Source organism: Rhinolophus sinicus, chromosome 17, assembly GCF_057876585.1.
Source record: "Rhinolophus sinicus isolate RSI-liver-muscle chromosome 17, RSI-T2T, whole genome shotgun sequence".
NCBI classification, from domain to species: Eukaryota; Metazoa; Chordata; class Mammalia; order Chiroptera; family Rhinolophidae; genus Rhinolophus; species Rhinolophus sinicus.
The window spans coordinates 137,120,845-137,147,471 of NC_142517.1; the positions used below are offsets into that span (position 1 = coordinate 137,120,845).

General features: G+C 34.7%; 1 protein-coding gene across 4 annotated transcripts in view; it reads left to right on the forward strand.

Annotated features, from left to right (window-relative positions):
* Window positions 1-527: 527 nt before the first annotated feature.
* KYNU (kynureninase) overlaps window positions 528-26,627 on the forward strand; it is a 95,141-nt gene continuing 69,041 nt past the window's right edge. Inside the window, exons 1-3 of one of the 4 annotated variants that reach the window (XM_019735900.3) lie at window positions 528-639; window positions 7,021-7,202; window positions 25,958-26,078. In XM_019735900.3, coding sequence (XP_019591459.2) covers window positions 7,034-7,202; window positions 25,958-26,078 — 290 coding nt within the window. In that variant the 5' untranslated portion in view covers window positions 528-639; window positions 7,021-7,033. Of the gene's footprint in view, window positions 698-3,640; window positions 3,778-7,020; window positions 7,203-10,118; window positions 10,269-25,957; window positions 26,079-26,627 lie in introns of those variants that run through there. The other 3 variants (XM_019735899.3, XM_074335797.2, XM_074335818.2) reach the window with 3 other exon arrangements.

Sequence of the window (26,627 nt, forward strand, 5' to 3'; positions counted from 1 at the left end):
TTTCTTCTTTGATAGTCTTGTTAACTGTCTAAATTTATGATCTAGGTGTTTTTAATACTCACCTATTGGACAATAAGTATATTCTAGAACTGAAAGACTATTTTAAACCTTTAACTAAAATGTTCATCTGTTAAATGTCAAACTCTGCCTTCAGGCTGGAAACTCAGCAATGCATTAGACAGTGGGATACTGCCTCAAAATCCAAGTTTCCCTAAGAACTTTTCTCCAGTCCTTACTTAGCCTATTCCAGAATCCAAAGCAAAGAAGGAATGCAAATTTTGGAATTTAGCTACTGGACAAACTCGTTTGTTCAGCTCACACACAAATGAGGACACCCTACTCTACAGTATTACTATGGGATATGGTTCACAGGCCCAGAGATCTACCTCGTTGGAGGACAAGGCTGTGTTTACTGGAGTCCAAAGGGCAGAGCTGCTTAGGGAGCCCCTAATGTTTGAAACAGAAAGCAAAAGCAGCCTTGCGCTTATATGTTTGTGACAAATTTACAATGACCTTAGATACGGTGGGAGGAACTAAAGTTAACTCACAAATTCCCCCACAAGGTGGAGTCTGAGCAGCAGCGCCTTGAATTTGTCACTCTGAAGTCTGTCCTATAAATCTACAAGGAACTCTTGAGAGGTTGGTTTCTCTTTTAAAACACGACTGGGAGCTGTGAATCCTATCAGAATTGTAGCCGGTAAGCGCTGAGACACTGATACACTCTCTGTACAGAAATAGATATTCAGTAATTTTTTCAAAGCGATATTCTCTGCTAGTATCCTTATCACAATGCTTTAGAGGCTTATTTCACTAGTTTCGTCTTCTTTTTTTTTTTTTTTGCTTTAAATTATACTCATAAAAGTAGTACAACCTCCTTTAAAAAATTCTGTTAAGACTAATTTCAGGGATCATTTATAATTCATAAAATTTTGTGTTAAATGAAGGAATCTTTATCAATGTAGTGAAAATCGATACTACACTGAAATCATCTACTAAAAGATAAAGACTTTTGATTAATTAAAATGAATTCTGTAGTTACTTTAGTTTACATGGTAAAATTAGATCAAAATTCAGATCATTAAATAAGCTTTAAGTCCTTTGCTTTCTGTAACTCTAGTCTCTCATGGTTGCTATTAGTCATATTAAATATTTAGAGAACTGAAAATGTCTGTTTCTTAAGCAGGGTTTCTTCCACTTTCATTTTATAAAATATTTGCCTAAGAATGGAAACTTGATATACTTTTCTCTGTATAGTTAAAAGAAGGTGTTTATGGTTTCCTGCTTTTATTTTAAGGAGGGTGGGGTGTTATTTAGATAACACATTGGATCAAATCCATTGATCTTCCTAATGTGAGACTCAGTATGTAATAAATATAAACCTAGATGTGAAATGTGCAGTTGTAACAAAGTGATGTCACTCATTTCTCAATGATAGTTTTAAAGAACTATTCCTCTCTATATATATATTAAATGACATTTTCTTTCTCTTTTTCTCAATAAAAAGCTACACACCTCCTTTATAATTTGCTTTAACAGATTCTAAACTTTAAACTAACGTGTATAATTTGCTCATTTCAGACATGAAATCTGCAACTGTGTAATGATTAGCCACTTGGTACACTGTCATTTATTTAACTTTTTAATCTTAGACCCAGGGGTTACTAAGAGATCCGGATTTCCATGATTCCATAAAAATAATCAGTTCTTATAACTATAGAAATTTTACCTATGAAGTTTTAGCTACCTAAATAAAATTGTGAAAATGCAATTTACAAAATTTCAAAAGCAATTTTTATCAAAAGGTATTAAATTGAAAGATATTATGAGAACATATTTTATCTCTTTATAAAGGACTTTACTTCATTAATTTCATTAGATCCTAATCAAGATCCTCTGAAGAAAGTAGAATTTAACTTAATTTTATATAACATTGCAGCACAAAAGTTTAGGTGACCTGCCCAAGACTATATGTGTATATGCCCACCTTCTTAATAAAATTATCACTAAATGTATAAAATACAGAGGGTGCCAAAAAATGTATACACATTTTAAAAAAGGAAAAAAAAACATTAAAATTGTAATACTCGATATATACGATAACAAAAAATGAATACAAGTCACTTTTGACTTCTGTAATTACAAGAGGTGCTCAAAGTAGTTACCATCAGCGTCCAGACACTTCTGATGACAGTGAACTACTGCTTGAGCAATGTTGACCAAAGTGTCCACTTGTGTACATTTTTTTGGCAACCCCGGTATAAAGTGTAAAGTTTTGTTTAACTTAGATTGAATTTATTTCAAAATAATAGCACGTCAATTTACTTGGAAATGATAAACCTACATAAAACATACATTATGGCTTGCAAAGCATGAATTGTCATAGCTGGTGGATTGAATGCAGAACTAAGCGGCAATTATTATGAGTTCATAAGTTGTTTCCTTGAAGTGAGGGAGGGCACTGTGCTCTCATGGGCACTGAGGATTGAATTTACTTCTGTTGGAGGCTGTGTGGGGTGAAAGGGTGAAGTTAAGTGTGGTATTCCTGAAAGACTATTCTGCTGAGACACACCCCACTATCAGTGTCAGTGAGGGTGTGACACTTGGACTGTGCAGGCCCAGAAGTGGAACCAGCCACTTTAATCTTTCTTTGCCTAGCCAGGCTGAATGGGAAGGGTTGATTAAAAAAACAAAATGGGTTTTTGTTTCTTCATTTGTTTGTCTTGTTCCTTTGGATCAAATATATGGTGATGGAAGGAGAACTGACTCTGGGTGGTGAACACAGGATGTGATATATAGATGATGTATTACAGAATTGTAAACCTGAAACCTATAAACTTCATGAACAATTGTCACCCCAATAAAATTTATTTTAAAAAATAAAATAAAATAAATAAATAAACACATTTAAAAAGTGGGATACTGGTGAGATAAGCAGGAAAAAAAAAGAGTAAATGGGTTCATAGCCTGTGACACATTGCAGACTGAGTATAGGACTGAAACAGGAAATAAAGGGAGATAAAGGAAATGGGCCAAAGAAGTACGTAGAAAAAAAAGAAAATTTATAAAATAAGAGGCAAATAAAAATACAGTGAGAGGTTCAGGTCTCAGACCAGGAATTCTGCTCTGCATGTGTCACTCACATGCCATGTCAAAGACAAACATAGCTGACTTAGCTCCTAAGGCAAAGTGTAGTCCCAAATACTGACCTTTACTATCCTTCTATTTCTGTTTTTGTTTGTACTCTTTTTATTTAAGAGTTTAGTCCTGAAATGAGGAAAATTATTCTGATCCTTTAGGAATGTTACAAGGATTACATAAGAGGCTAAGAAAAAATGAACATGGGTTATTTTTTAAATAAGGAAAGTTGAATTTTACCTGGATATAATGGTTGCAGAATAATCTGTATATTTATTTAGGTAACCCAGTTCAGAGTTAGAATCAACCCCAACAAATTCTTAAAGTGTTGACTCTCCAAAGAAAATCCAAAACACAAGGCAAGTTTTCTTGATTCTGAGTCTCACTGGAAACGTTCCTCTATTTATTACTCATGTACTTGGAATGAGAGAAGTTATCCCGCTAGTAACATGTCCATTAGTCACGTCAAACAATTAACCCAGCAATTTTGTGTATTCTTATTCAGCTGCCATTTTGGGAGAACACTCCACCTAAAAGGAACTATTCAGCAACGGGGTGATTACAAAGATAAATTAAATGAGATTCTGGCTCCCAGGTGGAATACAGTTCAGTGGGGTAGACCAGCAACTCAATGAAGCTACTGTAAGTAATGGGTTTATAGTGAAGACACACCTGACAGTTAGGCAGAAAAACAGCTCCTGAGGTTTTCTGAAGAGCCAAGCAGACATCCCCTCAGGCTTACACATAGTTTGTGTCATAGAAGGATTCAATGACTCTCCAGACTGGCTTGCCCTGTCATGCTTTCAAGAAGAATAGTTATTCCATTTCCGTCTATTGTGCAACAGTGTTTCTTACTTACAGCTGGAATCACTTCATGCTATAACAATCAATGGTCTGTTTGACTCTGAAAAATGAATCACTCATGGCAATACTCCTTATAGACTCTCTCATTTTATTTCTTCTTCCTACGATTCTTTAAAATTTTTGCTTCTGTTTCTAAATGCGTGAATAACTATACCTAACAGCTCAGATTCCTGAAATAATTTCATTATATGCTCAGCTAAACATCATCATGGTTGTGTGGTCAGAGCTTTCACAGCAAGTCATTCACAGATCACTGACAAAACCATTGTCATTAGCGGGTCAAGTGTCCAGTAGAGGTCTAATAAATGGTGACCAGGCAATCGATAATGTCAAGTGGTGGAGTCACAGTCATCTCTATTCAGTAGATGTTTTCTTCATTAGAAAGCTAATGTAGGTAGAGACCCATTTAGAATCAAATTGTCAGCATGTCAAGTGTGTTTGATCTTTCCCATTCATATATGTATTTATATACAGTACCTGGCAGAATGTACTGCTTATTATGAGTATACTTGTTATAAGATTTGTGCTCATAAGTGTTACAGGTGTTCAGAGGAGGAAAGACTACTTTTAGCTGAGACATCATGACAGGACTCATGAAAAAAGTCACATTTGAACTAAGGTTTTGAAGGATGACTAGGATTCGAATATGTAGAAGGGGAAGTAGCACATATTAGGCAACGGGAATGGCATGAGAAAAATCACAGAGACAAATTCATGAAGGAAACAAATAATTTAGTATGTCAGATACTGAAAGAACCATCAATGTTGAGACCATTGACTTTTGTACAAAAGCATGGAGTGTAGCAATTGGAAGCCATTACCAGTATCAAAGCTAAAAACATCAGATGAAGCTCAGTATCCTTATTTGGAAATATAAAGGACGGCTCATTAGGGGAGACCATTGGCAGTTGAGAAAGGAAGAGGTCAAATAAGCAGAAGAATTCAAGTGCAGGGGACAGGAAGGATGTCTATTTTACTGGCATTTTATAACCTTAGACATGCAATTGTTTATTGCCTAACACTGGATGTGTTGGGGTAAGAGGAAGGAGAGTGGGGTGTAGAGGAAAGATCACTAATTGTGATTCTAGAGACTTATCTATGTTAGTTTTAGTTGGTCCCTAAGCATTCTAAGCTATGAGTTGAAAAACATCAAACATTTATCTTGTGATCCAATATTCCCCTGAGCTACAGACTTAAACATTCAATAAGCAGCTTGATATTTCTACTAGGATGTTCAATATTTCTCTAAAACTTAACATGTCCTAAATAGTACTCTGATTTTCTCTTCAAAATGTTTATTTCCCTAGGTATTTCTTCTTTCACTTCTTTTAACATATTTGCTCAGATCCCAAAGCTAAAAGTAATCCCCTTTCCTATCTTCACCAGAAATTATCTTTATTTTCTCCAAAATATATTGTAAATCCAGATACTCCTCTCTACCTTTCCCCTCACTACGTTTAATCTACCATCATTTCCCCCTGAACTACTAAAATAACCTTAATTTACCTCTTTTTTTTAAACTCATAACACAACAGATATCAGAAAAAGTGACTTTTATGTAATGTAAAATTATGTCGCATCATTTTCCTACTCGAGATTCTCTAATGATTTCCCATTAAATTTAGAAAAATACTCCAACTCCTTTCTGGTCTTCAAAGTTTTTCATGACTAACTCTGTCTCTGCTTTTCTTACATCATAGTTTCCCCCTCCCCCTACTTCCCTTAGTGCATTAGTTAAACAGGTCAAGTCCATCTCTACCTCAGGGCCTTTGCATTTGCTGTTATCTTCCTTCAAGACCAGGTCTTCTCCATAATATGATTTAAAAATGATCATATATTCCGTACCTTTGTGGTTCTCTATTCCATTACTCTGCTCTGTTTCCTCATAGCTCTTGAACTATCTGAAATTACATAATTTACTTATTTTTTTCATTTTGCTACTGAAAAGTAAACTCCATAAGAGTCACGACTTATGCACTGTCTTATACACTGCTGTTCCACCAGTGCACGGTGCTACACAGTAGATGCTCAGTAAATATTTATTGAAAGAGTCAGTGAATGGAGGAATGTAGAAGTGAAGGCAACAAAAGTATACATATGTAAATCAAGCTAGCAAGAGGAAATTCTTTTTTCTCTAATACTATTCTTACACAATTTCAAAAAACTAAAACTTTGAGAATTATAAATAAGTATAAAACTCGGGTGGAGTTTAAAAATATGTATTTAAGTCTCCATTGCCATTCATCCCCTTCAGAAAGGTTAAGTTTTCTTTCCAAAAAAGGTGGGGAATGTTCAATGATGACTAAATGGAATATACTGTGGTTTCAAGAAACACTAAATGGTCTTGTTTGTTCTAAGATTATATATATATATATATATATATATATATATATATATATATATATCTCCGTAAAATAAGTTTCTCATTATCAGCAGCAAGTAGATCTCATTGGTCTTCATATGCCCCAAATTATTAACATTATTTAAAGTTACCTTTTTTATCAATATAGTTTTTATTCACAGTAAAGAATTTCTTATGTTTCTATTATACATATCTCCATAGTTTTAAAACTATGATCTAAGAATCCTTGACAATGAGATAGTGGAGGTGGCTTAGGGAGAAGGACAAGCTAGGTGGGGCACTGTTTTTCTATTCTTTTCAAAAGAGCATCTTTACTGTTATCTTCTAGTAAGGCATTGATTGATATATATATATATATATTTGAAAGTCACTCTATTGTTCATTTTCCAGAAAAGAAAAATCAAAAGAGCTAATATTTATTGAGAGCACCATTACCTAATTTAGTCCCTTCAACATCCCTTAGTTACTATTATTTTCTTCTTTTATATATGAGAAAACAATTAAGCATGGAGTTTGATGCTCTCTGGTTAATTATATTATTTCTCAGATTGGGAAGATGGAATCTAAGTTAAAACAAAAGATGTTTTACCTAAAGGGCTAATTTTCTGCAGGGAAATTATGGTGGCTTAATTATTTTTAATTTTTGTTTTCATTTTTAGCAAACAACTTGTAATGGAGCCTTTACCCCTTGAGTTACCAGCTGACACAGTGCAACGTGTGGCATCTGAACTTAGATGTCCCCCAACGGATGAAAGGGTTGCCCTCCGCCTGGATGAAGAAGATAAGCTGAAGCACTTCAAGGACTACTTTTATATTCCCAAAGTGCAGGATCTGCCTCCAAGTAAGAACACTGGAAAGGATTTTATTTGTCTTAATTTATTAACTTATTTTTGCTACCACAAATGTTTATTATAAATCTTTGAAAAAATCATAATTCTATTACATGAGAGCCATTGCAATTGTCTGAAAAACAGCCGGTTCCTGGTGCTGCTAAATCAATCTGTCAGCCTATCTTAGTCTCGGATCCTTTGTTTCCTCTCTTCTTCTGTATAAAATACTTCCATGGTGTGTATACTATCATTTACTTCTCTGAACAAAAGAGTGAAAGTTATAGGCAGATGCATTTACGTGTTCTCTAAGTACTTAGAGCTCAAAACTATTCTTTTCCAATATAGTGTTAGAATATCTCTTATTTTGTGGCACCTCGTTTAAGATAGCGTATTTGCCTTAGAGAGAATGTTATTTTGGGACTTGGTATATTCATTTTTATGTGAATTGCCATTTTTTGAGTAAAGATGGTATGAATAAGACTTACCAAAAAAAAAAGTCAATTATTAAGAAATAAACACTGCATTAACAAAATAGTGGAGTAAGCTGACTCTGTTGTTGGATAGGGAGATGTTCTGTTTGAAAAAGAAAAACAAAACCTAGGTAGCACAGATATAAAAATATGAAATAAATTTTCATATTTGGCTTTGCTCCATTTTAAATCAAGGAAAAAGGCTACGAGGTTGAATGGAATTGATCCACCAAAATGCGTTTCACATACTTTACAATAGAGTCTAATTTTCTTTTTTCTTCAGATTAAGTGAGGCAAATGCAATTTTTGATACTCATAATCCACGAGAATCAGCTACCATGTTTCCTGAATATAAGACTAGGTTTTATATTAATTTTTGCTCCAAAAGATGCACTAGGGCTTATGTTCAGGGGATGTTATCCTGAAAAATCATTCTCGGGCTTATTTTCAGGTGAGGTCTTATTTTTGAGGAAACACGGTAATATGATTTTAGGATAAAATTACATCACATAACTGTCTTAATCAGCTTACATATTATTATGTAACAGGATGACACCCTGTAGTATTATGGAAGGATGAAATAAGAGAAAGCCCTATTTTCAATTTCAACTTGCTTAATATCAATTGAGAAATACATTGATACAAATGACAGTTGCATGAGACCAGATAAAATGGGGCTGTAGATGAAGTGACCTGAGATCACAGATGAAAAATCTTCTAAGGCTTTCTAGAAATCTAGAATGAAAGCGTATTTTGATTTGAATCTTAAGAGATGAAAAGAACTATTAATGCGTGAAAATGAGGAAATTATATCTCAAATCATTCCTTCAGTGATGGGAGAAAAGGGGCTCAGTGGCCTGCAGGACATAGTGTGGGAGTCCTCAGAAATACTCAGGACTCACTTGAGACAGTAAGCTCTGGTGACCCTGCCTCACTGTGCTCTCCAGCCCTTGGGTTGCCTGGGAGATTTGATGAGCTTCTGTTTGAGGCATGACACCAGGACCCTGGAGTGTCTCAGAGCTTTAGGCCACCTTTTCAGCACACAACAAGAGCTGTAAATCAGGAATGAGGGCTCTAGAGCTTTATGACATTTATTGAAAATTATAAGTTCCTCACAATTAAAAATAATTTATTTATTTTCATGAGTGATTAGGAAACCAGATGCAGCAAAGTAAGCAAACAAAAATACTAACAAAACCTTTCCAGTGAGGATAGATGATGGTATAACAGAGAGAAGGAAGAACGTGGCAGAAGCACTGAGATGAGAAAACGGCCAGTGGTCCACTGCGGCTTCAGCTTGGGCTGGATGTCTTGGGGAATGACATAATAACAGCCACACAATAGCAGCCACATCTAGACACACATTTATGAGCAACGACTATTTCCTGCACCTGGAGGGGATGCATTAGGGGAGTTTGGTGTCTTTGACTTTCTTTTCTTAAGATGCCTTTATTCTATACAATACCATTAAGGATTTCAGGTAAGATCTAACCCTGAATTTCCAGGAACAAAAGACTGGAAATTACGGGGTACACAGAACATTAAAATGGTATTTTGAATTTGTTACTTTTTCTGTTTCTGAATCTAACACTCATTAACTAACATAACTTTCATCCTCAGGTTGAGTCACTTTCATTCAACAAATATTATTTACCTTTTCACATTCCTCCACATGGTTTTGAAATTTGCTTTCTAATCCATCTCTGTCATTCATAGCATGAGCAACTAACAAAAGTCATAATGTTTGTCTTGGAAGCCACTGTGGTCTAAGATTGCGGTGAATTTCTGGTTCTAACTCTATAGTTGGGTGAATTTTGAGAAGAAAACAGCCTTTCAGTACCTCCATATGGAAAAGCCACATACTGCTTAAAAATGTTTAGGGTCTTACAGAGCATGCAAATGAGATAATCTGTAGAATAATGACAAATGACAAATGTATTGCCAACTGAGGTCTGTCTTATGTATCTCTTTAAATGTATTTTTGAGCCAAGTTTTTTGTTCCTGCCTCCCCCTGTCCCCCCGACAACCCCAACCCCCCCCCCCCCCCCGCCCCAGGAATGGTCAGCTCCCGGAGGGTTTGGGAATTACTGTGATAAAAATATTGTTTATCTGGCTGAAGGGCCAATTCATTTGGACAAACAATACCTCCTGTTCTTGCCTGGGATCATTGGCCGAAGACCTTCCAAAACCTGGCAACATGTCTGTCACATCACTCTTATATAACTTAGTTACTTTTTTACTTCATCAGCTGACAAGGGCAATGCTGACATTGCGATGCTGACGCAGGTGAAACAGACAGAAAGCAATGTCATCCCATATCTCTCCTGCCAGGGATGAGATGAGGGAGAATTTTCTTAACCTTAAGGTAACCATCACCTCACAAGAGGGAAAGAACAACAACACCTCATGTGATGGAACGAAAAACTAACCATCACTTCACATGAGGGAAAAACAACAGCATCTCACATGAGGGAACAAAAAGCTAACAGACAAATCTAACCATCACCTCATGAGGGAGAAAAAGACAACATGAAACAATGAAGCTATATCAGTCCTGAAAGCTATATCAATCAATGAAGGAGAATTTTCCTAACATCTTCTCAACAGGTAGCTATCACCAATATAATTAGCTTATTTGGGAACTGTTCATTTAAAGAGAACCCAGTTTTGTTTTGCTTTGTTTTCTCTTTTGTTGCTCTGCTTCGTGTGGCCTTGACCTCAGAGTTAAGACATTGGCAGCTGTGTTTCAAGCAATAGAAAAAAGGTGGGGTCAAAGAAGAAAAGACAGGGTGCATATGGGCTCTCCCTTGAGGAAGGTTCTCAGAAGTAGCCTCGGTACATTTTGCATTTCCTACATGCCATGGGCCAGTTGTATGTTCATGGGCCATCTATGGTGTTTTCCCGAAAATAAGACCTAGCCAGACCATCAGTCTAATGCAAAAATTTTGAACAAAAATTAATATAAGACCCGGGATTATATTATTATATGACATTATATGACATTATATGACATTATATGATATTATATGATATTATATGATATTATATGATATTATATTATATTATATTATATTATATTATATTATATTATATCATATCATATTATACCTGGTCTTATATTAATTTTTGCTCCAAAAGACTCATTAGAGCTAATAGTCTGGCTAGGTCTTATTTTCGGGGAAACACAGTATGTGTAAGGAAGACTGAGTGTAAAATATCATTTCTATGCTTGGAAACCACATGTAAAGCTTTCAATTCTATTAGTATAGAAGAAGAATTGAATTGAATTTAGGGCATGGCTGGCACCGTATTTTAATATGAAGCATCTTGTGCCTTCCTAGCTTTGCAAAATGACAGTCTAGGTTCTACAACTTATTTTTCTGCTTTCCAATCTTGTCTGACAGCCCTGAAGCTAGCAGAATAGTGGACAACCACATATATTTTTCTAATCTCAGCTCTTTTTCCAATTTTTTAACTATTTGCAGTTGTTGCTTTCCAGTAAAAACTAGGAAACAGGCATCTAGGAAACAGAATGCTATCATATATTAGCATCCTGTAGTAGATTAGCAAACTATAAATACATTTCAAAAATTTTAGAAGTACGTTCTTCCTCATAGTAATTTTTTTTAAATGTGACATACCCAAATATCGTTGTCTCTTTGTAACAAGAATAAAAAGCCAAAATTAAATATTTGGAAATGATTTACTATTCAACAAATATCAATTATTTAGTTTAACTTAGTACACATTTTTATTTTATTTTCATTTATTTGAGTTACTTGCTTTGAACAATTATGCTTGGGTTAAGCATTAAACGACCAGTGATGATCTCAAGTTATTTTTCTTGTTGACAAGTTTTGTAACAGAGACAGCGTGAGCTTAATTGATCAGCAACCCAGATAGGAAAAGTCATATGTTTGCATTACATTCAGTATTGACAACTCTGAAAATATGCTTGTTTTTATTAAATCAACAAACTTAAACTTGTTTATATTTATCAAATATTATCCCAGGTTCTGTGAACTTGAAAACATTTGGATTAACTTCTATATTTTTGAGAGTATACTTAATTTATATAGCTCTTGTTTGTCTTCAAAATGATTGAATAGGGCTCTTTGTAAACTAATTTTGGTGCTACTTTCCAGAGGTGGTAAAAAAAATATATATATATATATACATATATATATATATATATATATATATATATATATGTATATATATATATATACACATCTGTCAGGTACCTATATAACATATACACATACATATACATACATAAACATACAGATAGACACAAACAGAAATCTTAGAGCTTAAAAAAAAAATTAGTTATGTCTCAGATACAAAACTCAAAAGAACAGTTGTATCCAAGTAGTATTTCTGGCAGATGGACTAAGTTAAGGTTACCTGCTCAGATGGCCAAAGTCTTTCATTAACGATTTTTATTTCATGCTATGAAGATCCTTTTAGAGCTATTTTTGGAGTCAATTTGTCTGTTAGAAGCTTCTTCATACCTGTAAAAGAATGCATTACTTTGTGTCTAAAAGGTATGAGAGCCTGTCTTTTTAAGGATTTCCTTTAAGGTGGACTTGTCTAAAACACACATTCCCCAGAATGACCATTACAATTCCAAAGCATCCAAAAGACCTCCCATTTTTCAAGAAAGGAAGAAGTTCCTGGTTCAAGGTCCAGAGGGAACATACCTTGCCTTTGGATTCCCTAAAATGTCTAAAATTCCTAAAATGGCCCGTTTTTCAACAGCTGTTCCAAAACATCAGGAACTAGGTGTGTTCCACCACCTTTTGAACATGATGGGTGACTTACCAAGAAGCTTCAACCAAGAGAACAGAACAAGTAAATAGTAGTAGAAAATAAGTGTGCACAATAAAGTTGGAGAGTTCAGAATGCAAAGCAAGCAAGGATCAGATCTGAGACTTACCCAAGAACTCCACAGTCAGCCAGAAAGCCGTGAGCGTAAAGGGCCCTGCGGGTACCAACACCTGGTTTGTTCACTGGCCTCAAGTTTACAGGGATCAATCTTCTTTGGATTTCACTTCTGATGCTATAAAATGTTCAGGAATAGCCAAAGTAAATCCAGTGAATTACTGAAGTTGAATTAGTAACAATTTATTGTACACACACCAAAAAGACAGTTGGAGGACCAGGAACACTCAAACCAAAACATCAAATGACTTTTCGGGGTATATTGTTACAAAGCAGCTTGTAAAGGCAGTGACTTTATTATTCAAAGTGATTGGTAATAAGCTAAATTAAGGCGCCTAAACTGATTTCGACTCTTCAGGAAAACTTCAAGGCTGCACTTTGTTTGCTTTTGATTTTGATTTTAAAAAGGGCACTCGAGTTGTGTCCAGTTTTGGTAATTATAAGTTGCTGCTATAAACATAATAATGTACAAGATTTTCTGTGAGTGTAGATTGTTTATCCAACTTATTTTGTGCATGTGAAAGGTCAGATAGTAAACATATTACTCTTGGCAGGCCACATATTCAATATCTTTCTTTTCTTTTTTTTCTTTTTTCCATTTAAAAAGGTAAAAGGAAAAAAAATCTTAGCTTGCAGGGTACACAGAAATGAGCAATGGGCTGGAATTGGCACAATAGCCATAATTTGTTAAAACCTGATCTAGTATACCTTATCATATTGCAATTGGATTTGTAACTTTATAAGGAATTGCCAAACTTTTCCAGAGTGGTTGTACCATTTTGCATGTTGCATTCCTACCAGCAATGTATGAGAGTCTGTTGGTCCCTATTGTTACCAGCAGTTGGTATTGTCAAACCTTTGTTGTTTTGTTTAGCCATTCTAATGTGTATAGTAATATTATTTTGATATTTATATGCATTTCCCTAATGGTTAATGAACTTAAGCATTAATCATTTTATAAGTTTGTGTACCATCCACATTTCTCCTTTAAAAAAAAATGTCTGCTCCAATTGTTTGACCATTTTTAAGTGAGTTTTCTTATTGTCAAGTTTTAAGAGATCTTTAAATATTCGGTATATGTCATTTGTTAAATAAGTGATAGGAAAATATTTTCTCCAAGTCTGTAGTTCATCTTTTAATACTCATAAAAGTGTCTTTCACAGAGCAGAGGTTTTTACTTTTGAGGATGCCTAAGATGTGATTTTTTCTTTCATAGATTGTGCTTTTGGTGCCATGTCAACCTTAGGTTCCAAAGACTTCCTTGACCCATCTTTATTTAGAAGTGTGTTATTTAATTTCCAAATGTTTAAATAGTTTTGTTTTGTTTTGTGTGTGTGTGTTTTGGTGTTTTTTTTTATCACTCATCTCTAGTTTAATTCTATTATGGTCACAGAATATTCAATATTCACAGAATATTCACAGAACTTCTAAATTTATTCAGTTGTTGTTGTTTAGTTTTGTTGTTGTTGTTGTTGTTTTTAATTCAGGATAATATAATGGTCTATCTTGGTGAATTCTTCATGTGTATTACTCTGCTGTTGTTTGCTGTAAGTGTCAATTGCATGCAATTGCTTGATGATATTTTTCAGTTCTGCATTCTTAATAATTTTCTATTCATTTATAACAATCAATAGAAGAGGGGCATTGAAGTCCTAAACAATACCTGTGGGTTTTATAATTTCTCCTTTCAGTTCTATGAGTTCTTGCTTCGTATCCATTGTTAGATGCATTCACACTTGGAATTGCCATGTGGACCAAAAAAAAACAACAACGAAAAAGAGGTTCTATGGAAAGTAACTTCACAGGGTGATCTGACCATAAATTCCAAACTGGGTATGTCATGGTGAGTGCTCATGCCCAGGCATACAACTTCTTTACTCAAAGGCTTATCTTTGCCTAAGCAATTATCATTCTTTACCTTGCCTGATTTATAAAGACATTTTATAACCTCTAGAAACATATTACATCAAAATCAATTATTAACATGGACTTATATTTTTTGTAAAACTTAGGCAAAATAAAGACATGCCTGTTTTAATTAAACCAGCAAACTTAAACTAGCTTTTATTTGCTAAGAATTAATCTTAGATCACATGCACTGGAAAAGCATTTGAGTTAGTTTCACTATATTTCTGAGAATTTTAGAATACCTAATCCTTACAAATACTTGCCTTTAAATTAATTTTAACAATACCATCTAAAGGTAGAAAATTATCTCACATTTACAACCTACATATATAGACATACACAGACAGATGCTAACAGAGAACAGTTAGATCCAAATTTTATTTTGGAGGCCTTCTGTAATTTATATTTGTCCTTGACAAGTCAAGTTCCAATAAGGAACGGCCATTTTTAATATCGCAAGAATTGGGTTGACACCTAAACAACAGCATAGGTTGATCTATTTATCTAAATCCTCTTTTTTGAATCTTTCAAAATCCAATTAAATTTGTTTTCCATTCTTTCGGCCTAATTTTATAGCAGATTTTTCTAATTGTGCACAAAAAGATTAATTTAGAAGAGTCAAAGGATCCTCATCTTGGCCATCTTAGTAGTAACGGTAGATTGTTGTGTGGCTTGTTGGCTTTGGAGGCACAATTTCCCATGTTACTTTTTAGATCTGTAGGGTCTGAATAAACTTCTAGAGAAAACCAGTCCTTACACACAAGTCTCCAGATGAGCCAAATGCGGTGGATAGCCCTATAGAACTGCTTTACTCCCTGGGGGCAACTTTTCCTCAGGCAACCCCACAGATTTTTAGTCACCCAAGAATACCTGGGCAAGAGCCAGCAAGAGCTTACTGGATACCACCAGAACCACAATGCTTACCAAGGCACAGGCCTTTCTCTTGGGCTCTTCTCTCAGGGTGAACCCATTCCAGGGTGCCCTGACCTTCTCCTCAAGACTCCCTCCAGCTTTTCCAGGATTGGCTGCACTACCATATTGGATGACTCCCTACACCCATCTCCACTGCTTCTGATTCAGAGATCTGAACAGCTATCATCACCCCACTGGCTAGTCGGGTTGGGGAAGCAAGTGTGCTTCCTCTTTTGGAGCTCAAGAGAGTTCAGTCTCTCATTTAACCAGCAAAGATTTTGTTGAGACTCTCAGTAAGCAACCCAATTAAAAGCCAAAATTAAAAGCAGCAACCATTTTTTTTCTCCTTTCTGTAATTATGTCAACCCTTATCCACCTCTACGATTTTCTAAGAACAGCTCAAATAAAGTCACAGCCTGCTACATGAGGCAAAGAAACCCAGAATTGCAAGAGAAGATGCATCCAAGTTCACCCCATGCAAAACAGGGAGCCAGTGGGACACAATGGTCCTTTGCTTGTACCTAGTACTGTGCCTGGGTCTGCAGAGTGGTCCTGGGTGGACTTCCTTGGAATCCTGTCATACCACACCAAGTAAATGTGGCTATAAGAAATGCCCAACCCTGTAAAGTTTTGTATAAGACTTTATTTGAGTCAAACTGATAATGTATGCTGGGGAGCAAAAATCTCAAATGCTCTGTTTTGCAATTTATTTTATACATTTGAAATTAAGGAGGGGACATAAGAATGATTATGTGAAGTTCTGAGAAAGCAGTCAGGGACTGGATTACAAAATAATTAAGATTACGGGCCCACCCAGTGTCTCAGGTGGTTGGAGAGCTGTGCTCCTAACACCCAAGGCCGTGGGTTCGATTCCCACATGCGCCAGTGAGCTGCACCCTTTACAGCTAAGATTGTGAACAACTGCTCTCCCTGGAGCTAGGCTGCCATGAGCAGCCGGAGGTTGGCGTGTGCTGCCATGGGCTGCTGTGTGTCTCCAGGAACGGATGGTGGCCAGCGTGAGCAGCCATGAGCTGAAGTGAGAAGCCAACAAATGACTGGGAACCAACTGCCTCAGCTGGGAGAGTGCAAGGCTCATAATACCAGCATGGGCCAGGGAGCTCTGTCCTACGCAACTAGACTGGGAAACAACAGCTTGAACCAGAGTGTGGGGAGGAGGGGGTGGGGAGGCGGAAGAAGGGAGGAGAAAAAAAAGAAAATTAAGATTACTTGCACTCTTTAGAATGGTTACCTCTTAGGGGTTTGAGAAGAGGCATTTCAATGGTATGTTAACCTAGGTGCACAGAAACAATGGCCAGGGCTTGTTTAAGGCAAATATAAGCCTTTTAGTAAAGAAGTTGTATTACATATAAGCTTGGGGTGACTACCCACCATGACCTGCACAGTTACTCAGATCTCCCTGTGGTGTTACTTTACATAGAACCCCCTTTTCAATCCACAGTTATATCTTCTTGTTGATACATTTATCATGGAATGTCCTACTTTATCCCTAGTAATTTGCTTGTTCCACAGTCTACTTTGCCTGATAATAATATACTGAACCAGTTTCATTTTGATCAGAGTTTGTATGGCATATGTTTTTTCACCCTTTTATTTTTAACCTACCTGTATCATTACAATTAAAATACGGACAGTATACTTATAAGCAGGATGTAGTTGTGTGCCTGCTTTTATTTATTCTAGCAATTGTTATATTTTAATTTATGTATTTTTACCATTTATATTTATTGTAATTGTTGATGTGTTTAGATTTAAGTTTACCATTTTATTATTTATTTTCTGTTTGCCAGTTTTTCATTTCTCTCTCACCCCTTTTTTTGACTCCTCTTTGATTTTTTTTTCTTTCTTTCTTTCTTTTTTTTTTTTTTTTTTGGTATAACTTTAAGTTATATATTGAGCTTTGAATTATATTTCTTTGTGTAGTATTTTTTGTTGTAATGATTGCTATATAGATTATAATATATATGAGTTGTGATGATGAAATTCATGAAGTCATCCTAGAAAAAGTACTACATACCTCATTGCTGAATATCGCTGTGGTCACCTTCGAAGTACTACCATTGGGAAGCTATGCACCAATGCCAGTGCCTAGTCCAACCTTCAAAGCAATTTTGGAACTCTTTTTCTGGAAAGGCCATCAGAGCTGTTGTCATATTGCACTTGATGTTCTGAATGTCATCAAAATATCTTCCTTTCAATATTTCCTTTATCCTCAGATAAAGAAAGAAGTTATTGGGGGCCAGATCGGGTGAGTAGGGAGCGTGTTCCAATACAGTTATTTGTTTACTGGCTAGAAACTCCCTCACAGACAGTGCCGTGTGAGCTGGTTCATTGTGGTGCATGAGCCATAAATTGTTGGTGAAAATTTCAGGTCATCTAACTTTTTCACGCAGCCTTTTCAGCACTTCCATATGTATAGTAAACTTGGTTAACTGTTCAGTTGGCACAAATTCATAATGAATAATCCCTCTAATATCAAAAAAGTTTAGCAAAATCATTGCAACATTGTTTGCAACTTAATTGTCAGACCTTTGTATATGATAAAATATGATATATGATAAAATATGATATAGACATAATATATTAATTAATAATTATAAAATATATGTAACTTTTTAATTAATTTTAGAAGCAATATTTCATCACTCCTGATAGGATGTAGAAACCTTAGCTCTGTATAATTATGTAGTCAATTATCTTTACCTTCCTCTCCTTATGCTATTGTCATATATACTAATGTATAAACACTAAAAACCCAATCAGATAATGTTATTTTTTTCTTTCACTGTTTAAAACTGTATATTATAGATATTTTTAAACATTAAGGAGATAAAATAGTCTATCATATTTACATAGATATTTACTAGTTCTTTTGCTCTCCTTTCCTAAAGTTAAAATTTCTCTCTAGCATTGTCTCTCTTCATCTTAAAGAACTACATTTAGTACTTCTTTTAGACCTTTCTACAGTCTAATAATTTTCTTAATTTCCCTTCATCTGAAAATGTCTTTATTATGCCTTCATTCCTGAAATATATTTTTGCTGTGTATAGAATTCTGTAGTGACAATTATTTTACTTCAGTCACTTCTTAAAAAATTTATCCCATTGTGTTCTGGATTCCATGGTATTTGAGTGAAATATGTAGTCATTAGAATTCTGGGTGCTCTACAGGCAATGGACTATTTTTCTCTGTTTGCTTTATTTTTTTATTTTTTATTTTTATCTTTAATTATCAGCAGTTTGATTACAATGAGTCTGGGTATGAACTTGGAGTTTCCTGAGTTTTTTGAATATGCAAATTTAAATCTTTTGACAGTTTGGGGGAGTTTTTAACCATTATTTCTTAAAACACTTTTGCACTGCACTCTCCTTTCTATCTGGTATTTCAATGACATAAATGTTTAACCTTTTGGTATTGACCTACATATTGTTGAATCTAGGTTCATTTTCTTGTAATCTTTTTTTTAAAATCTGTTGCACAGATTGGATAATTTCTGTTAATTTTTCTATAAGTTCTTTGCCTTTTTTGTCTGTTGACTCCATCTTTCTTTGAGTTCTTGGAATTTCTAAAAATCACACTTGTATTTTTCAGTTCTAAAGGTTCAGTTTGAAAAATATTTTCTTCTCTGCTAAATTTCCTATTTTTTTTACTTATTGCAAGAGTGTCTTCCTTTACAACTTAATCATGGTTATAATAGCTACATTAAAGTCTTTGATAATTCTACTAGCTATGTTATGTTGGGGTTGATGTCCATTGATATTCTTTTCCATTAGGAGTTGTGTTTGTTCTGGTTCTTCTTACATTGAATAATTTTGTATGGTATCCTAGATATTTGAATATAGCCAGGCACCATATAAGGATGTTTGTTCAATAATGGACTACATATATCATGGTGGTCCCATTATATTATAATGGAATTGAAAAGTTCCTGTCACCTAGTGACATCGTAGCTATTGTAACATCATAGTGCAATGCATTACACAAATACTTACCATTGTGTTACAATTGACTGCAGTATTCAGTATAGTAACATGTTACATAGGTTTGTAGCTTAGGAGCTATAGGGGAATAGAATTGGTCATCTCAAAATATGTCTGTTTATCGTAAGTATTATTTAGTTGGGTTAATTTTAAGAAACAACATGGGAGACGCTCTGAAAGCCAGGTAGAAGTTACCCTTGTACAATACATTCACGTTTGTAAGGGGAATCTCCATTTGTAAAGATGTATCCCTGGCTGTACCAGGAAAAAGGGGATGATGTTATGTCTAGAAATTTTTATCACTGCCGAAGACAAAGATTTAAATCTGGTTAACAACCTTACCAGGGTTTACCCAGCTTTTCCTAGTAACCTCCCATAATTGACTCTCCTACCCCCACCATCTTCTCTTCAGCTGAAGATTGTTTTTAAGGCGGTGACTTCAGCCTTTTTGGCAAGTTACTCAGTTTTTCTGGTTCTGTCCTGTATATACCAGAGGTACACATGTTGTTAAACTTTTTTTCCTACTGTAAATCTATTATTTCAGGGGTGTCTCAGTCAAGAAACAAGAAGGGTAGAGGATACATTATTTTTTTTCTCCTCTACAGAGTAATAGGCTATACATATAGCCTAGGTGTGTAGTGGGCTATCCAGATCTGTGTAAGTTAACTCTATAGTGTTCACACAAGGACAAAATTGCTTAAGGATGCATTTCTCTGAATGTATCACCCTGTTTAAGTGACACATGACTGTATCATCTTATGAGATATGGTGTCTTGTTAAATTCTTTGACTGCGGATGGTTGTTCCAATGTATATTCAGTTTTCAAAGCTTTTGCAGTACTCTGGATCTATCCTTTGTGTATGCTACTTAATCACCAAACTGGGACCAGGTTTAGTTCTCATGAGTTTTATTATATTGTTTAGGGTTGGATAAATTGAGGCACAGTGCACGGGTGAGCTAGGGATTTGATGTACAACTTTATATGATCATTTACTTAAGCTCTCTCTTTGACATAGGCCTAACACTTTCCTATTCCCAGGGGCCTGCTTTCATTTTTCACTGGCTAGAAAACGGCAACTTTACCCATTTTGTTATGCATTACCTTTGACTATGATTGTTTCTGGTTCAGAGGACAGAGAGAGAACAAAAGCAAACAATTTAACTCCATTTTCTTAGAACAATCCTTCCTCTGATTAGAGAGAAGGGATTCCTTCCTCAGTAATTTGGGAGTCTGTGCTGCTGTTGTTATAACTGCCACCACTGACACAGGATTCACTGGTGGCTACCATGAAAGAAAAGAGAAAAAATAAAATAAAGTAAAATCCTATAGCATCCCCCCCCAATCTCTCTCTCTGTCCCTTAATGATTCTGACCAGATTCTCCTACTCTGAACAAAAACAGGGATAGTGGGCTTCTCTTAGAGTTATTAAAATCTATACTCATGACATAGTTTGGGGTTTCTGGCTGTATTTGACACCACGCCTAGATAGAATCGGAGGTGAAAAGAAAATAAGCTCAATACCAGTTTGGTGGTATTTCAAATTCTGGTTTTCTTCTCCAATATACTTGTTACCATTTGTTTTTCAGACTACTCAGATTCTAAAATGGTACTGCATTTTAGTTATGTTTACTGTATCTGAGTTGATTGTACTTCTCTATGTCAAGTTGTTTCTTAGACTTCTCTGAAGTATAGAAGGCAAGAAATGCTTTGCTGTGGTGTAAGAAAAAAATGCCTATTAAAGCTAAACTATACTTAAAAAGAAGGCACATTTATTTTAAAACATTTTTTTTTAAAAGAAGAAGAAGAATGTGTTAGCAAGCTAGTCTTTCATTCTAATGACCAGAACCGGAACTAGTCCTTAGAAATACTGAGATGCAGTTCTCTTTATGTCATGTAATGAAAGTGATCAATTCTGGGCTTATCTGTTGCTTCTGAAGATCATTTGTGTATCAGTAAATTTTGGTATAGTTCCTCGAGTACTAAGATGTCAGAGATTTATGGACATAAACATCAATCCCCGTTAAAAGTATTCCAAATTGCCAAAATTCAATTCAATATTGCAAGCAACCACCAAAACCCAATCATGTTAGTAACTCAAGTATTACGATTGGGACCATTTTACAATTAGATAGCTGTTATCCATCAAATGCACATTAGTTGCTTGTAATATTCTTGGTATTAAAAGGGCTCCAAATAATCAATACAAATGAAACAATCACAGCTGGAATCTCTATGCTTTCCATTACTAATTATAATACAATCAGCAACAATTTTATGTTCACCAGTCTGCAGAAATATTGTATATCTTTGAGGAGGGTCTTTTCCTTTCTTTTCTTGCTTCTTTTCTTTTTCTTCCTAAATTTGATAACAGAATTTCTTGTTTAAAAGAAAAAAAAAAATAGCTTAGATTCTTCAAATGAATAGTCATAGTATGTTAAAATTTTAGCCTAGGACTTCCAATCAGAAGAGCACTCTAACAATACCCAAAACGTACATATTACATGACCTTTTAATGGGATTTATGGAGATCCATCTTTTGGTACACATATGGTAGGAAGACCTCTTAAATATAAGTTTTTTTTAAACAAATAACTAATATCTTTTTTTGTTGGGATTAACTTCCAAAGAGATATTTCAAAAAATTATCATGAAAATCTAGCAGTTACAGCAACTATTCCCAGGACATTGCTCACCAAAGTAGCTTTGGAGAAATCACACTCTCCCTTATGTCGTTGACTGAGGCTTTGATTCAGCTTTGCTTACTTATTTTAAATTGCATCTTAACACTTCTGAAGTGTAACAGCCAGGGAGTAGAATCCCTAAATTTGAGAAAAAAAAATCAATTAAAATTAAACTATAGTTTTTTTAAAAAAGAAACATTTATCTTTTTTTGTTTTTTATTTGAGCAGGATACGTTAGCAAACTAGTCTTTAATTCTAATAAAAAAAAATCTAGTAATATTCCAACAATAAACATTAATCATGTGGAATGGAGCAAAACATCTTTGAAATGCTGAAAGGAAATATTTAGACTTATTTCAAATGGTGACACTCCCATTTAACGTGGGCTTATGTGTATATATTACCCCTATAGCATACATACCAAAGATACACACTGGCACCTGATAGATAAAACTGTTAACATCTAAGTTCGTTTTCATAACAATTGTATTTTAGAAAATATTCTTTACATAGACAAGTCACTTTTAAAATCTTTGAAACTTACCATTGTTTTTCAGTAAAGCCATAGGGTTACTTCTAGGTTTCCTTTTTAATATGTGAAAAGAAAATAAAGATAGAATTACTTTATTTTTCCTGTGTTGATCTTGCAAAAATGAAACTGGTTCTTGGGTTAGACATGAAATACACAAATAAACTAAACGAGTAAGCAAATAAGGATATTTTTGATGCACTAAAATGTTGCTCAGAACTTCCAAAATCATGAGCTCTGTAGCAATCATATTGCAACCTTTGTCAAGAGAGGAGACCTCCAGCCAAATGACTCTAAAACTGTTGACTAAAGGCCTAACTGAGGTGAGGAATATTTGCAGAAAGCTGAAACTCAACTTCTTAGACCATTTGAAGTCAAGTGAACCTATAAGGAGGGCATTATGGGTTGAATTGTGTCCCCAAAAAAATTTTGTGTTGAAATCCTAACCCTAGTATGATAGAATGTGACCTTATTTGGAGATAGTCTTTATAGACACGATCGGGTTAAAATGAGGTCATTAATGTGGGCTCTAATTTAATATCACTTACAAAAAAGAGGAAATTTGGAGATAGACAATGAATACAATAAATACAATGAATGTTTTCATTAAGGGGACTCTCCCAAGGCCATGAACCCACACTATTAAATACGCCATCCAATAGAAACCACAAGATGTTGAATTGTATAACAGCCAGGAAACTGGCACTGACAGTAAGAAATAGGTTCTCATCCAGAGCCCAAACATTCTCATGCAAAAGAGTCTAGACTTGAACTCTGTCTATAAAAGAACAGCCAATGATTATCACTAATGACTGATGTGACAATCAATAACAATTGACATGACAGTCTTGAGGATGGGAAGCAATGAGTCATGGCTGACCCCAAGGTCTAGCAAATAACTGGTATCCTAACTAAGGAGCTCCCCTTGGCACAAATGCAGAACAACCCCCGACACTCAGGGAACCCATAAAGAATCCTGTAATTGAAGATACAGAAGCTGATCATAATTTGGGAATGTTGTATTCAATTTATTTCCTTTTCCCCTCATATATGAAAGATGTTAAGAGTAGCTGGGTTGCAACAATGAGTAAGGAACAGAAGGGAGAGAAGGGGAAAAGGGAGAATAACTTTGAGCTGTATAATTATAAATATAATATCTATATGCGTGATGTATTCTTTGTACATCAGCTGTCTGAGGGCCCTCGCAACACCCTCATCAGTTCTTTACTGCTGTCACTTGAGTTCTGTATTTCCCCCACCCAAGCTATCATAGCTATTGTTTCTCATGGTTAGTTACTGATGGGGAAGTGCAGGAGGGAGGGGAGTGTACAGTAGGTTTGTATGAAGGAGGGAGGTTGTTCTTCCCAACCTCAGTCAGCATCCTCACATTGCTAACTTTATTTTCTCTTTTCTTTAAGAAAATAAGCCATTCTGGCAGTTCTACGAGAGAGAGAGAGAGAGAGAGAGAGAGAGAGACAGAGAGAGAGAGAGAGAGAGAGAGAGAGAGAGAAGGAGAGAGAGGGGGAGACGGTGGGAGAGTGGTGGGAGGATACAGAGAAAGAGAGAGAGAAAAATCTGTAATACCAACAAGTGTGGGACCTGCACAAGATATAATGCAGGTGGATGAATGAGTCTTAAGTGACATTTGTTTGAAGAGCCAAGATGTGAGAAAGATAAAGCTAATTTATTATGAACCATACTTTGGGCCGGCATGGGACAAGATAATTTAGTGTATAATTCTGCGTTTCTCTCACACTGAGCACACACAAACACACACATACACACACATGCACACACACACACACACACACACACACACACAAATGACTTTCTAAATAAAGGCAGCCCATTACCTGTCTGTAAAAGCATCAGCAATGAAAGAACAATATAAGACAATGAGAGTAGAGATCTGGGTTGTTGCCTTCTCATCCTGGATCACTGACATGGCTGACGCACACACAACATGTTTAGTCTTCAGCATGTACTTATTTGAATGCTTAGTTCAAATTTAACCCATGGTACACCAATTAGAAGCACTGAATTCTAAATTAAACCCTTCAATATTTGTTCTCTAGATCAACATAGAAATATTAACCAATCAATTTAAATAGTGAACAATGTTTGCACCTGTTTTGTCGGGTCAGTCTTAACAGATGCCAGTGAAAAGGTGCACAGTATCCATAACAGAGATCAAATTGAAATAGGTGGAAAGTCTTTAAAAAGGAAAGGTTTAATTAGACAGTCTAAAGTAAAGACAAATATATTACCAAATGATTCGAATGATATATTAGCCATAAGGTAACTTATTTTCCATAGAATTAAGACAATGCTTAGTAGAGCACAGTTATAAACTTGTGTATTTTAAGCACCTGGATTAGTTAACTAATGAAACTGCATTTGTTGTAGTCTTGGGAGAGTTGTAAGAGAGACAAATCACTAAATTTCTGATTTATTTGAACAAGAAGATAGATATAGAGAATGATTCTTGCCGTTACATTTTTTCATTCTGTATATATATGTGTGTGTGTGTGTATATATATATATCGATATATTTGATATATTGAATTATTTAAATTATTATTTAAATAATCATCTACATGAGTATTTTCATATTTGAAGTAGTTTAAATTGTTACATTTTTTCTTTCTGTATAAATATAGGATGTATTTTTCACTCTTTACATCTCCTCAATCTATCAACAAGGTTTTAACTCAACTTTAAGTAAAACTGAATTTTCTAAAAAAAAAAAAAAGTAAAAAAAAAAAGACTTCTACTTTCTCTTTGTAGCAATGCTGTATATATAGATATACAGAATGGAAAAAAAAAATGTAACAATCTAAAACATCTACTTCAAATATGTAAATAATCATGCAGATTTCTTTAATAGTTGTTATATCTATACCACCAATTAATTCGGAGGGTTAATACTTGCCTAAATTCTGTTAACCTTCCATTTTGACTAAATAGGCTGATATACTTCCTGTAAAAATGCATTTTTTAAAACTCTTTTCTAATGCCTTTCGCTATTTATAATTAGGAGTAGTTGCCAATTTAAATTTTGTCATGGAACAAAGTAAATATGAGAGATCTGAACAAAAGCTTCTGTAAGTATAAGTTATACTTTAAAATATAAATGTAAAAGATTAATTATTTTTCAGAGGACCTGATGTTATCCTTGAGAGGATATGAAGTTATTTATTATCCTTCTTGGAGTTAATTGTATTAATTGTTTGTACTGGATTAGCAATGTGAAATGGAAGAATGTGAATTAATTGAATAAGCATTTATTTATTTATTTATTTTTACATTTTCTTCTGTTTCAGTTGACTTATCTTTAGTGAAGAAGGATGAAAATGCCATCTATTTCTCAGGAAATTCTCTTGGCCTTCAACCAAAAACAGTTAAAACATATCTCGAAGGAGAATTAGATAAGTGGGCAAAAATGTAAGTATGATTTCAAAAGCTATCATTCAAAATCTCATATAAGAATTTTAAAAATCACACTGGGTTGTCTAATATTTGGAAAGGTGTGTAATAGAATCCTGGAATTTTAGGGCAGACAGGAACATTAGTGATTATGTTATTCAATGCTCTCATTTTATTGATGAAATAACTGAGGATCAGTAAATAGGGTCATATAGCAAGTTAGTGTAGTGACAAGGTCAAGAGTAAAACTTTTAAAGCATTTAAAAATGTAAACTAATAAAAAAAATTAAAAATGTAAGTTTCTTTCCTGAATTGTCACTTTTAAAACAAGTGTAATCATTTTATTATTTTTTTTAATGATTAACAAGTGAGTTAACATTTAGGATTTAATTTAGTGTTTTTACAATTTGTTCTTGGCTAAACTCTATCTTGGCTAAACACTAATTTTTATAAAGAAGGGAATAAAAATTGGTGGGGGACAGGGCAAGAGGATGAGTGGAGTGGAAGACACCTTCCTCCCTAAACTGAACATGATGATTGAGGTGATTCTCCATTTGGGCTTAGCTA